The 15125-nt window shown below is 36.7% G+C and overlaps 2 protein-coding genes across 4 annotated transcripts in view; one reads left to right on the top strand and one right to left on the bottom strand.

Annotated features, from left to right (window-relative positions):
- LOC140046946 (uncharacterized) overlaps window positions 1-2567 on the bottom strand; it is a 47347-nt gene extending 44780 nt beyond the window's left edge. The window contains exon 1 of one of the 2 annotated variants that reach the window (XM_072091719.1): window positions 2526-2567. The gene's annotated coding sequence lies outside the window, so the exon portion shown is untranslated. The remainder of the gene's footprint in view (window positions 1-2525) is intronic. The other variant, XM_072091718.1, reaches the window with a different exon arrangement.
- A 9946-nt stretch (window positions 2568-12513) lies between these two features.
- The window catches only part of LOC140046943 (putative RNA polymerase II subunit B1 CTD phosphatase rpap2), a 51950-nt gene continuing 49338 nt past the window's right edge, over window positions 12514-15125 (top strand). Inside the window, exons 1-2 of one of the 2 annotated variants that reach the window (XM_072091710.1) lie at window positions 12514-12558; window positions 14684-14753. In XM_072091710.1, the coding sequence (XP_071947811.1) occupies window positions 14698-14753 (56 nt within the window). In that variant the 5' untranslated portion in view covers window positions 12514-12558; window positions 14684-14697. Of the gene's footprint in view, window positions 12559-14530; window positions 14754-15125 lie in introns of those variants that run through there. The other variant, XM_072091711.1, reaches the window with a different exon arrangement.

The raw sequence follows: 15125 nt of genomic DNA, 5'->3' as shown, positions 1-15125 counted from the left end.
TTGGTCCAAAATTTACAATTTTTTATTAGACGAAACAATTTCTATTTGTTTGTATGTAGGCCTAGCTAGGCCTTTTCTATTCATCACACGTTTATTTAATTTATTAATTATTTTATTTAATTTAATTACAAAATGACATGTTTTTATGTCCTTTTTATAATTTATGGACTGGGTGGGTAGTATCTCAGATGGACTACTACTATATGGACTGGCTGGGTAGTAGATATAAGCCATAGTATAGGCTAGAAAGCCCAGCTTCCAAGCAAGCTAGGACCGGCCAGCCTAGTATATAGATAGGGCCTAGTAGGCAGGGCACAGGTTAGCCCTCTAGCTAGGGGATCCAGTCAAGTCGCCCCATCGCAAAGTCGCCCCATACAAAGTCGCCCAATACAAAGTCGCCCCATCGCAAAGTCGCCCCAAAACAAAGTCGCCCCGGCACAGTCGCCCCATTTCAAAGTCGCCCCATCGCAAATTCGCCCCATCGCAAAGTCGCCCCAACGCAAAGTCGCCCAATCGCAAAGTCGCCCACGGTTTTAATCATATCGGTTGCGTTTGACATCGATTGCGTTGTTACTTTGAATGTCGTATACATTAATGTTTATCCTATTATATACATAATATGTGTTTTAATTTGTATTTTACAGATTTTAATGGAGTGATGTGCTTTTTAAAAATCATTAAAAAAATAGTCCCTTGTTTGAAAGTTTTAAAAAGATTATCCCTGATTTATAGTTTCGAAAATGTTAATTTAATATGATTTTAAAATTAGTTACCAGAGCCACAATTACAATTTCTTCAACCTACGCGATACCAGCTCATTTTTTAGGATAATAGCCTATAATAAATGTATAAATGTGTAGTAGGCCTTCGTATAGATTTACAGTAGTTAAAACAATAACAGTGTTGTAAGACGAGTGTTATAGGCTACTTATTGATCATTTTGCATTTATTGACAAGTTATGTGTCTTAATTTTATAATGACTTTTCAAAATGAATATGATTGTTTTACATGCAAGTATTAGTAAAATTAAAACGCGACATTTTGACCATGGAAAAACCATCGTACAGTATCGTGTGCGTGTTTTTTAAAAAGGGGAATCCCCGACGGTCAGCAGAAAGACGTAGCAGCTGTGAGGAAACAGATACCAGAAGGCGCAGCTCCGATTGGATTCAGAGAATGTTTCAGATGGCGAGTCGCCTTTTATTCAACAGCACAATGATCATTTTACTGAAGAAATTTTTTTCAATCCTTTTGGTTATAGAACATTCTAATTATAATGCCTAATAAATATCCTCATATCAGGTGTTTATTTAATTTTAAATTAAACAAGACAGTGAAGAGGCACGGAATAATACGTACACGGACGTACGACAAATACACACACGCACGTTATCATTTACGACATATAGTGGTGATATGATGCAATTTTATAATGGGATATAATGATGGGATTGCCTTTCCAGGAGTCTTACAATCAATGTTCACTGTAATACTATGTATATAATAGTAAACTGAATGTTTATAAATGAATTGTTTTACGTAATTTGTTGCATATAAAATAAAAGACACAGACGTAGCCTACGTTTCCTATAAAATATTTCACATTTAAATAATTATGTACTGTTAAATGACATTATGCTGGATAATACTATATCTTAAACTATGTTTACAAATTGTCATTTTTTAAGCCACACATCTTTCTCATCATAGACCTACTGACCTGTAAAATAAAAACAAAAATCAATTATTAATATAGGCCTAATAATAATAATAAATATTCATCGACCAAAGTAAAAATAATCTAGATCGTATAACATCATTTTATCGCGACCGATTTCGAACGCGACTGATGATATCATCGTAAAACTCTGGCGGGGTTTCCCCATCTTCAGATGGTGCGTTGTAGAGTGCGACAACGGCAACGGCGGAGTAATTACGGGGGTTTCCCTCTGGTAAGCTAGCACGTTAGAGTGTGCGACCGCGGAGTGCGACCGAGTGATTAGTCGGGGGCTTCCTCTCTGATATGGGGGTGCGTGCCGATCGTGTGACCTGAGACTACATGGCGGGGCTTCCCCTTTTATGCCTACACGTTCTGTGTTATTTTGTGTATCATTGCAACATTTTACGCACTTGTAAACTATTTTTTAACGTTTTGGGGCGACTTTGCGATAGGGCGACTTTGTGATGGGGCGACTTTGCGATGGGGCGACTTTGCGTTGGGGCGACTTTGCGATGGGGCGACTTTGCGATAGGGCGACTGTGTCGGGGCGACTTTGTTTTGGGGCGACTTTGCGATGGGGCGACTGTGTAAGGGGCGACTTTGTATGGGGCGACTTTGCGATGGGGCGACTTGACTAGCATCCCTAGCTAGTAGGCCCAAGGGCAGGCCTACATTCCGTCATTGACATTTGGCTAGCCTACCTAGCCTGGCTAGGCCTACTAGCTAGGCCTACTACTACTTACTATATATATATATATAGGGTATCCTAGCTAGCTACTAGAAAATGTAATTAAACTTGAAAACCTGTACAGTAGGCCTAGGTCTAGAGGCTAGCTAGGCTAGGCCTACCACCGATACGTACGTTAACAACGGGAAAAGACTCGGATATAGCGCCACCAAAGATTAGCGGCGCTATACTACTACTGGAGCACGTGTTACAAAACGTAAACAAAAACACACACACACACATGCGAGGTATATTCAGAGCATCATTTCGACGATCGAGCATTCTCTACTTCTATGGAGCGCCATTTATGCCTTTATTTAGTTCCGAAATAGAAATAGTACTACGGTAACTGGTTCAGTGGACCAAATTTAGCACCGTATGTTAATACACTGTGCTCAAGTGGACCCAATTTGGAGCCAGTGGAGCACAGTGATATAAATAGAAACAAGTCATTGAATGTTAATATCTTTTCGTATGCTAATACACTGTGCTCAAGTGGACACAATTTGGAGCCAGTGGAGCACAGTGATATAAAATAGAAATAAAGTCACTAATTTTAATATCGTTTCGTATGTTATTACATTGTGCTCATGTGGACCCAATTTGGAGCCAGGGGAGCATAGTGATATAAAATAGAAACAAGTCACTGAATTTTAATATCTTTTCGTATTTTAATACACTTTGCTCAATTGAACCCTATTTGGAGCCAGGGGAGCACAGTGATATAAAATAGAAATAAGTCACTGAATTTTAATATCTTTTCGTATTTTAATACACTGTGCTCAAGTGGACCCAATTTGATACCAGGGAAGCACATTGATATAAAATAGAAATAATTCACTGAATGTTAATATCTTTTTGTATTTTAATACACTGTGCTCAAGTGGACCCAATTTGGCGTCAGTGGAGCACAGTGATATAAAATAGAAATAAGTCACTGAATTGTAATATCTTTTCGTATTTTAATACAATGTACTCAAGTGTACCCAATTTGGCACCAGGCGAGCACAGTGATATAAAATAGAAATAATTCACGGAATTTTAATATCTTTTCGTATGTTAATACACTGTGCTTAAGTGGACCCAACTTGGAGCCAATGGAGCACGGTGATATAAAATAGAAATAAGTCACTGAATTTTAATATCTTTTCGTATTAAGCATATTTGAATACTTACCGGTATGGTATCATACATGTTCGACAATACAGTGTCACATATCTCTATTTAAAAAAAAAACAATATTAAAAAGAAATATCCGTCGAGGTTCGAACCCCAGCCGATAGCACTCAAAACTGAGCATTACCCGTTACGCCACCAAGTACACGACTGAAAAGCTGATAATAGTCTATTTATACGTGTATTACGTAATTGATCATTACGTAATAAATATTGTATTAACCTTGCTAAAACCAAAATGATCAGTTAGCTCAGTCGTCTGAGCGTCGTGTTAACACACGTATGTCGTGGGTTCGATTCCCACGCTGGTCGGTGGAATAGAGTTAAGGCTATGTTTGGGGTTCACAGATCATACGTCCCCCTTTCCACCACACATCATGAGGCGACAACATCAATGCATCTGGTGATGTGGTGGAAACGACCCCAAAAGGCTGTGGCAGGGCCTTAGTGCTGAGGCAGGAAGAGCACATTTACCATCTTTTTTTTTGGCTCTCAACTTCTTTGATGGTTTAAATTTTATGTTTAGCGCCCTCAATTTATTCTAATGTACAAAAAAGGGAATTAATTCTCTTCGTTACGTGTTTAGAAGAGAATTAATTTTATCTCATCGTAGTTTGGTATGCCGTGCGTTTGTTATGCAAATGTGTGTGCACATGTGCTGTGGGAAAGATGGTATTGTTAGTCATTCGCGATCAACACACAACACTGTTGAATTTTTATTTTGTTAATCTTTTACATTATAATTATAATTCTACCGTTACACATTATAGTGTATTTTTAAATATCCGTTTCATGCAAGATATTGTATTGTAGGCCTACTGATATTATGTTGTGAATAAAAGTTTATGGTAGAATAAATAAATAAATATATTTTAAGCAGATCTTCGAAATTGAAGCATGTGAAGTCAAGTTTTTTAAAACCCAACCTAAAATTCGCATCTGGATAGTTGAAATTTAACATTAGGCCTATGATTATCAAAGGTGATAATTGTAATTGTTTTCTAAATTATAGAAATATTAAAATTAGTAAGTATGCTTTTGTGTGCTAGCTCTGTTTGTATTTCATAATTTACAGCCGCGTGCATTGCATGTCTCACACTTGGGAAATAGTCACCATTGTATGGCTGGTCCTGAAGACTTATATATTTCGTTTTATAATTTCCGGGGAATAAGCTTTCATTCTTATCTCTGCCCCATCCATGGTGAGCTTAACTGGAGACATAATATTTAATTTCATATTTCAATAAATATTTTTTTTAAATTGTCTTTGCTCAGCCCCAATCACGGTGGGGAGTGAAGACTCTTATATATCATGTTTCAAAATACTATAGGTGTCATTTCTGGGGACCTTGTAGTTGTTTAAAACAGTTTGGTATGCCGTGCGTTGTTATGCAAATGAGTTTGTGCAGGTGTAATGGGGAAGATGGCATTGTTAGTCATTCGCGGTGAACACGCCACAAAATTAAATTTAAAAGTTAAATTTTGATTTTGCTAATCTTTATTAGAAATTCAAATCATGTAAAGATACAATTTTCCGGGCGGGAACCTAGAAGCTCCGGCCCCTCCTTTATTTTGCAAAAGTAATCTTGAAAAGAATCCCATGCGGAAAAGAAGCTTACCCGTTTTTTAAAAGAAGCCCATCGTACCCAAGAGTACTAAAAAATGAGGAACACATGGGCTATTTTTGGGGTTTTATGGTGTCTATTTAATGGAAAAGTGAATGCCATACAAAATAAAAAAAAAAACAAAAAAAAACAATATTCATAAAAAAAATATCCGTCGAGGTTCGAACCCCAACTGATAGCACTCAAAACTGAGCATTACCCGTTGCACCACAAACTGGAACATGACTGAACAGCTGATAATAGTCTATTTATACGTGTATTACGTAATTCATCATTACGTGATAAATATTCTATTAACCTTGCTAAAACCAAAATGATCAGTTAGCTCAGTCGTCTGAGCGTCGTGTTAACACACGTATGTCGTGGGTTCGATTCCCACGCTGGTCGGTGGAATAGAGTTAAGGCTATGCGAGCCACTGTGTTTGGGGTTCACAAATCATACGTCCCCCTTTCCACCACACATCATGAGGCGACAACATCAATGCATCTGGTTATGTGGTGGAAACGACCCCAAAAGGCTGTGGCAGGGCCTTAGTGCTGAGGCAGGGAGAGCACATTTACCATCTTTTTTTTTTGGCTCTCGCCAACTTCTTTGATGGTTTAAATTTGATGTTTAGCGCCCTCAATTTATTTTAATGTAAAAAGATAGAATTAATTCTCTTCGTTACGTGTTCAGAAGAGAATTAATTTTATCTCATCGTAGTTTGGTATGCCGTGCGTTTGTTATGCAAATGAGTGTTCACTAGTGCTGTGGGAAAGATGGTATTGTTAGTCATTCGCGATCAACACACAACACTATTGAATTTTTATTTTGTTAATCTTTTACATTATAATTATAATTCTACCGTTACACATTATAGTGTATTTTTAAATATCCGTTTCATGCAAGATATTGTATTGTAGGCCTACTGATATTATGTTGTGAATAAAAGTTTATGGTAGAATAAATAAATAAATATATTTTAAGCAGATCTTCGAAATTGAAGCATGTGAAGTCAAGTTTTTTAAAACCCAACCTAAAATTCGCATCTGGATAGTTGAAATTTAACATTAGGCCTATGATTATCAAAGGTGATAATTGTAATTGTTTTCTAAATTATAGAAATATTAAAATTAGTAAGTATGCTTTTGTGTGCTAGCTCTGTTTGTATTTCATAATTTACGGCCGCGTGCATTGCATGTCTCACACTTGGGAAATAGTCACCATTGTATGGCTGGTCCTGAAGACTTATATATTTCGTTTCATAATTTCCGGGGAATAAGCTTTCATTCTTATCTCTGCCCCATCCATGGTGAGCTTAACTGGAGACATAATATTTAATTTCATATTTCAATAAATATTTTTTTTAAATTGTCTTTGCTCAGCCCCAATCACGGTGGGGAGTGAAGACTCTTATATATCATGTTTCAAAATACTATAGGTGTCATTTCTGGGGACCTTGTAGTTGTTTAAAACAGTTTGGTATGCCGTGCGTTGTTATGCAAATGAGTTTGTGCAGGTGTAATGGGGAAGATGGCATTGTTAGTCATTCGCGGTGAATACGCAACAAAATTAAATTTAAAAGTTAAATTTTGATTTTGCTAATCTTTATTAGAAATTCAAATCATGTAAAGATACAATTTTCCGGGCGGGAACCTAGAAGCTCCGGCCCCTCCTTTATTTTGCAAAAGTAATCTTGAAAAGAATCCCATGCGGAAAAGAAGCTTACCCGTTTTTTAAAAGAAGCCCATCGTACCCAAGAGTACTAAAAAATGAGGAACACATGGGCTATTTTTGGGGTTTTATGGTGTCTATTTAATGGAAAAGTGAATGCCATACAAAATAAAAAAAAAACAAAAAAAAACAATATTCATAAAAAAAATATCCGTCGAGGTTCGAACCCCAACTGATAGCACTCAAAACTGAGCATTACCCGTTGCACCACAAACTGGAACATGACTGAACAGCTGATAATAGTCTATTTATACGTGTATTACGTAATTCATCATTACGTCATAAATATTCTATTAACCTTGCTAAAACCAAAATGATCAGTTAGCTCAGTCGTCTGAGCGTCGTGTTAACACACGTATGTCGTGGGTTCGATTCCCACGCTGGTCGGTGGAATAGAGTTAAGGCTATGCGAGCCACTGTGTTTGGGGTTCACAGATCATACGTCCCCCTTTCCACCACACATCATGAGGCGACAACATCAATGCATCTGGTGATGTGGTGGAAACGACCCCAAAAGGCTGTGGCAGGGCCTTAGTGCTGAGGCAGGGAGAGCACATTTACCATCTTTTTTTTTTTGGCTCCCGCCAACTTCTTTGATGGTTTAAATTTGATGTTTAGCGCCCTCAATTTATTTTAATGTAAAAAGATAGAATTAATTCTCTTCGTTACGTGTTCAGAAGAGAATTAATTTTATCTCATCGTAGTTTGGTATGCCGTGCGTTTGTTATGCAAATGAGTGTTCACATGTGCTGTGGGAAAGATGGTATTGTTAGTCATTCGCGATCAACACACAACAGTGTTGAATTTTTATTTTGTTAATCTTTTACATTATAATTATAATTCTACCGTTACACATTATAGTGTATTTTTAAATATCCGTTTCATGCAAGATATTGTATTGTAGGCCTACTGATATTATGTTGTGAATAAAAGTTTATGGTAGAATAAATAAATAAATATGTTTTAAGCAGATCTTCGAAATTGAAGCATATAAAGTCAAGTTTTTTAAAACCCAACCTAAAATTCGCATCTGGATAGTTGAAATTTAACATTATAATTATCAAAGGTGATAATTGTAATTGTTTTCTAAATTATAGAAATATTAAAATTAGTAAGTAGGCTTTTGTGTGCTAGCTCTGTTTGTATTTCATAATTTTGTTACCTTCACGGCCGCGTGCATTGCATGTCTCACACTTGGGAAACAGTCACCATTGTATGGCTGGTCCTGAAGACTTATATATTTCGTTTCATAATTTCCGGAGAATAAGCTTTCATTCTTATCTCTGCCCCAACCATGGTGAGCTTAACTGGAGACTTAATATTTAATTTCATATTTCAATAAATATTTTTTTTAAATTGTCTTTGCTCAGCCCCAATCACGGTGGGGAGTGAAGACTCTTATATATCATGTTTCAAAATACTATAGGTGTCATTTCTGGGAACCTTGTAGTTGTTTTAAACAGTTTGGTATGCCGTGCGTTGTTATGCAAATGAGTTTGTGCAGGTGTAATGGGGAAGATGGCATTGTTAGTCATTCGCGGTGAACACGCCACAAAATTAAATTTAAAAGTTAAATTTTGATTTTGCTAATCTTTATTAGAAATTCAAATCATGTAAAGATACAATTTTCCGGGCGGGAACCTAGAAGCTCCCCTCCTTTATTTTGCAAAAGTAATCTTGAAAAGAACCCCATGCGGAAAAGAAGCTTACCCGTTTTTTAAAAGAAGCCCATCGTACCCAAGAGTACTAAAAAAAGAGGAACACATGGGCTATTTTTGGGGTTTTATGGTGTCTATTTAATGGAAAAGTGAATGCCATACAAAATAAAAAATTAAAAAACCAATATTCATAAAAAAAATATCCGTCTAGGTTCGAACCCCAACTGATAGCACTCAAAACTGAACATTACCCGTTGCATCACAAACTGGAACATGACTGAACAGCTGATAATAGTCTATTTATACGTGTACTGTATTACGTAATTCATCATTACGTCATAAATATTCTATTAACCTTGCTAAAACCAAAATGATCAGTTAGCTCAGTCGTCTGAGCGTCGTGTTAACACACGTATGTCGTGGGTTCGATTCCCACGCTGGTCGGTGGAATAGAGTTAAGGCTATGTGAGCCACTGTGTTTGGGGTTCACAGATCATACGTCCCCTTTCCACCACACATCATGAGGCGACAACATCAATGCATCTGGTGATGTGGTGGAAACGATCCCAAAAGGCTGTGGCAGGGCCTTAGTGCTGAGGCAGGGAGAGCACATTTACCATCTTTTTTTTTGTGGCTCTCGTCAACTTCTTTGATGGTTTAAATTTGATGTTTAGCGCCCTCAATTTATTTTAATGTAAAAAGATAGAATTAATTCTCTTCGTTACGTGTTTAGAAGAGAATTAATTTTATCTCATCGTAGTTTGGTATGCCGTGCGTTTGTTATGCAAATGAGTGTTCACATGTGCTGTGGGAAAGATGGTATTGTTAGTCATTCGCGATCAACACACAACAGTGTTGAATTTTTATTTTGTTAATCTTTTACATTATAATTATAATTCTACCGTTACACATTATAGTGTATTTTTAAATATCCGTTTCATGCAAGATATTGTATTGTAGGCCTACTGATATTATGTTGTGAATAAAAGTTTACTAACAAATGAGGAACATTCGGGGTGTTATGTTGTCTATTTAATGGAAAAATGAATGCCATACACTTTTGTTTATGATTTAAGGTCCACTTGTCCAGGCCTGACATTTTCAACCCTCCAAATATCTCTCTTTAAAAAAAAACCAATATTCATAAAAAAAATATCCGTAGAGGTTCGAACTCCAGCTGATACCACTCAAAACTGAGCATTACACGTTACACCACAAACTAAAGCAGGGCCTTAGTGCTGAGGCAAGAAGAGCACAATTTTTACTCTTTTTTTGGCTTTCGCTACATGTATTTGATCTCGTAACTTTTATGTTTAGCGGCCTCAATTTTAATGTAAAAAAGGAATTAATTATTTCGTTACGAGTTACGTGTTGAGAAGAGAATGTATCTCTCATCATAGTTTGGTATGCCGTTCGTTGTTATACAAAAGAGTTTGTGCAGGTGTAGTGGGAAAGATGGTATTGTTAGTCATTCGCGGTCAACGCGCCCCACTGTTAAATTTTGATTTTGTTAATCAATGTTGCAACATTGGTAGCGAAATGTCCGATTCTTCATAGTAGTTGGTGTGTATGGCCGCACCGTCCCAGAATAAACATGTTTTAAAGAGATAGTCTCCTATGGTTTTTGTATGAGGTTAATGGAGAGTGAAATAAGATCAAATATAGAACATTTGCAAAGATGCCGATTTCCAGACCAATTTCAAAGCTTAGACTAATTCCGCCGCAGAGCTAGGCCATCGAAGTCGAGTTTTTAAAGTAGAAAACCCCACCTAAAATGTTGAAGTCGCATCTGGATAGTTGAAATTTTAACATTATCATAATTATCATAGGTGACTATGTATAGTAATAAGTATAAGTAAGTGCATTTCTGGGCTCTATTTTTATTGCTCTGCCTCAACCATGGATGGGCTAGTAGAGACTTAATATTTAATTTTATATTTCAATGAATAGGTGCACTTTCCGGGGACAAGCTCATATATTGTCCTGGTGAGTTTTATATAGTTTGTTTCATTCAAATTATGTAACGCCATTTTTCGGGCGGGAACCTACTGTATACAGCTCTCTTTTTTCCAAAATTGTCTTTGCTCAGCCCCAAGCATGGTGGGGCACTGAAGGTTCTTATGCATGTTGTTTGAAAACATAATAGATGTCATTTTCGGGTACCTTGTAGCTCTATTTTAAACAGTTTGGTATGTGCGTACGTTGTTATGCAAATGAGTCTGTGCAGGTGTATTATGGTAAAGATGGTATGTTAGTCATTCGCGGTCAACATGCCACACTGTTAAATTTTGATGTTGTTATTTACATTAGAAGATTTTTCAAATCATGTAAATAAAATATTTTCCAGGCGGGAAGCTAGCAGTTCCCCTCGTTTAGTTTGCAAAAGTAATCTCGAAAAGAACTCCATGTGGAAAAGAAGCCCACCCAAGAGTATTGAAAATGAAGGAGCACATGGGCTTCTTTTAGAGGTTTTATGGCAGTCTATTTAATGGAAAATAATGCCATGCAACTTTGTTTCTGATTTAAAAAAAGTTCAACTTGACATTTACAATCCTCAAAATATCTCTCTTTCAAAATAAAAACAATATTCATTATTTCCCATTTAAAAAAAATCCACTGGTGCCAAATTGGGTCCACTTGAGCAGAGTGTATTAACATACGAAAAGATTGAAACTTGAGTGACATTATTTCTATTTTATATCACTGTTCCCCTGGTACCAAATTGTGTCCACTTGAGCACAGTGTTTTATACGAAAATATATTAAAATGTAGTGACTTTATTTCTATTTTATATTACTGTGCTCCACTGGGGCCAAATTGGGTCCACTTGAGCACATTGTATTAACATACGAAAAGATATTAAAATTTAGTGACTTTATTTCTATTTTATTTTTTTATTAAACCTTATTTTGTGAGGGTGACCCTAAGCAACATATGCAGACAGTCAAAAACATATATGAAAAAACGGATGAACTATGTTAAAAAAATATAAAATATATATTATGTACTTAAATACAAAAATATAGTCTCAATACTATACAAAAAGTTGAGTTTTTTCTTTTGGGATTAAATATTTTTTTAGAGCAGACTTAAAATTATTTATTGTTACCGCATTTCTTAGTTTGGTGGGTAGCAAATTCAGGTATGTTGGTGCTCTATAGATGAAGCTGTTCTTAAAAGTTTCTGTTTTAGGGAAAGGGACGACAAATTTCCTCTCACTGACACTTTGGGTACATCGATGATTTGGAATTCTGGCAAGACGCAGGGCAAGGTATTCCGGAGCAAGACCATTTGCAGACCTGTAGGCAAGGCAGCCCAGTTGTAGATGCATGCGATCTTGGACTGTATGAAGATTTAAGGTGTTGTAAATGTTAGTTCGTGGTGTGAGAGGATGAGCTTTAAGGATAATGCGAAGTGCTCTATTTTGAATGGTCTGTATTCGGTCAATATTCGATCTGATTCCCCAAACACTACATCAATAGTCAATGTGTGGGAGGATTATAGTGTTATAGAGGAGTATAGATGTGTGTTTATTAATGAAATGACCGAGCATGCGATAAGATGGAGATGGACAAGCCCATTTGGAACGGAGTTTATTTACATGAAAAGAAAAATATAAATTTGAATCAATGTGAATGCCAAGATGTTTCTGTTTGTCAGTTTGTGATATGGGTATATACGAAACGATATTAAAAGTAGTGACTTTTATTTCTATTTTATATCACTGTGCTACCCTGGTGCTAAATTGGGTCCACTTGAGCAGTTACCGTACTGTAGTACTATTTCTATTATTGAAGTTAATAAAGGCATAAATGGCGCTCCGTAGAGCAGTAGAGAATGCTCCAGTCGTCAGAATGACGCTCTGAATATACCTCCACATGCATGATGTGTGGCGCTAGCAAGCTGTGCTTCGATACTTCTAGCTAGGCCTAGCTAGGTATTCCTTATAAACTTATCATTTATTATCAATAATAATACCTCATTTTTAATTACATACAGGATGATCAACCATACATATGTTTGGCTATAGTACTAGAATAGTATTATTAGTCGTGTCGATAAAAATTATAATTTGTTAGGCCTTCTACTAGGCTAGGCCTAGGCCTAGCTAGGCCTAGCTAGAAGAGGCCTCCTACTAGCCTATAACTTATAAGGCTATAATATGATGCAGCGCCTAGTAGAGGGCTGGCCTATCCTCTAGTAGGGCCTAGTACCTAAGCCTAGCCTCTTAGAGAACTCTAGGCCTTATACAGTTTTGGCTTGGTCCTAATAATGCCTGCCTGTCCGCCAAGAGTCTTATTAAATATTAGGACCAGATCAACTATATATTTGTTTTGTAGCAAACCAAATACACAACACTGCATGCGTAAAATAATTAATAAAAGCAGATAGGATTGTACCAGAAATAATTATTAGTACCACTAGTACAGTATTTGCTTGCTGGGTATACATATATTAATATATTACACTTAGTATACAGATTTTTTCTAGGGTGTGTAGAAAGCGACGACCTCGAATTGGACGACCCCAACGACCCGGGCGACCTCGAATTGGACGACCTAGAATTGGACGACCCATAACACGAAACCGACGACCCCTAATTATTAGGGGTAATAGCCTAGGCCTAAGTGTGGTATAACATCCCGAAGCCGAACATAGCCAAAGATCTTTAAACCATACCTTAATACTCGCAAGCAATCAATTGATTGAAAAAATACAGAAATATCGCCATTTGATACTGAATGCGTCAACACGAACAAACGAACAGATATGGAACGCCAAGAGTGCATCATTAAAACTGCATTCGACTCGATTAGCACACGAAATATCATAAACATGGCAAACCAGGTCAAAACGGCCCCCTTTTCAGCAGCGGGTAAGGTTTGACCGCATACAATGCATGTGTGAAATGTAAAGCTTTCTTATGGCCCTCCTCATGCACATGTTCACAACACGCTGCTTGGTAGGCCTATATTGTTCGTTATAAGAAGACGAGATGTATTTAATCGAGTCGAATGCAGTTTTAATGATGCACTCTTGGCGTTCCATATCTGTTCGTTTGTTCGTGTTGACACATTCAGTATCAAATGACGATATTTCTGTATTTTTTCAATCAATTGTTTGCTTGCGAGTATTATATAAGGTATGGTTTAAAGATCTTTGGCTATGTTCGGCTTCGGGATGTTATACCACACTTAGGCCTAGGCTAGGCTAGGCTATAGGGGTCGTCGGTTTCGTGTTATGGGTCGTCCAATTCTAGGTCGTCCAATTCGAGGTCGCCCGGGTCGTTGGGGTCGTCCAATTCGAGGTCGTCGTTTTCTACACACCCATTTTTTCTACTGTGAAAAAAGAAGTTGGAAGAATTTAATGTATGAGTATTTAGAACGAGCATCCTGATTGGTCAGTTGAAGAAACTATCCCCTGCAATTGTTGTTTTGTATACCTAACTTTAAAAACATAAAAATATGTAATACGGTCCATTTTCTATTCTTACGACCGACTCTAGTCTATCTCACCACAAAAACAAAACATTTAAAAAAAAAAATTATTGCATATCGAAAAAATGTAGTGTTTTTAAACAAGTTTACACATGTACATTTTTGTCAGAAATACAGCAGCTACATTTTGACTGGCAGGTTTGCATAGTGATGGTGGGAATAAGTAAAAAGAAGTAATAATTTTATTAATATACATTTTAAAATTTTAAATGTTTGAAAATGTACTCATATTATTTCCATTTTAAATTGGCAAATACAATTTAATCTTGAATTTGATGACATATTATACCCGTAGGCCTTGCACAGCTTTTGTTTAATTTAAAGGGTTAGGTTTAGTTATGTTGGTTATCATGTTGATAAATAGAATAATATTTTGCTTTTAAAATAATGTGACAGATTGAGACGTACAGTAAACAATGTAATCCATGAATGCGTGACATACTGTACAAGCTGAATAATATTTATAATTATAAAAGTTTCAGGTTTAAATTTGAACATCGATTACTTTGCATCCATTAAAAAAAATATGTATTTTATATTTGCAAACATACTATTTTTATCTAGATAAAAGGAAAGACATGGCAGGACCGTCACGCTCAACTATAGAAGCTATAGAAAAAGAAGAAGAGAAAAGGTAACAAACAAACCAGTGCAGTCACATTCACATTGTAATAGCTGTTAAATTAAATAATGAGTGAGTGAGTGGCCGAGCGGTTAAGACAGTGGAACCGTAATTACGTAGCCGTAACATCGGCAAGGGTTCGAGGCTCACTCGCTCCATGGTTCTGGTGGTAGAACGAGTCTTCTCGGATAAGGACTATAAACCGTAGGTCCAGTGTACACATAGCTCATGCGCACTTTAAAAAACCTAGTACATCTTTCGAGACGAGTAGGGGGTTACCCCGGTGTACTAGTCTACACAAACACAGCCACTGTGCAAATTGGGACTGGACCGTTTTAGAGATGTTTACCACCTGTTGGTCCAGATCCCTCACTAACTGAGTTA

The sequence above is a fragment of the Antedon mediterranea genome, chromosome 4 (assembly GCF_964355755.1).
Source record: "Antedon mediterranea chromosome 4, ecAntMedi1.1, whole genome shotgun sequence".
NCBI classification, from domain to species: domain Eukaryota; kingdom Metazoa; phylum Echinodermata; class Crinoidea; order Comatulida; family Antedonidae; genus Antedon; species Antedon mediterranea.
The sequence above is the reverse complement of the archived record's forward strand: the minus strand, read 5'-3'. Positions and strand labels throughout refer to the sequence as shown.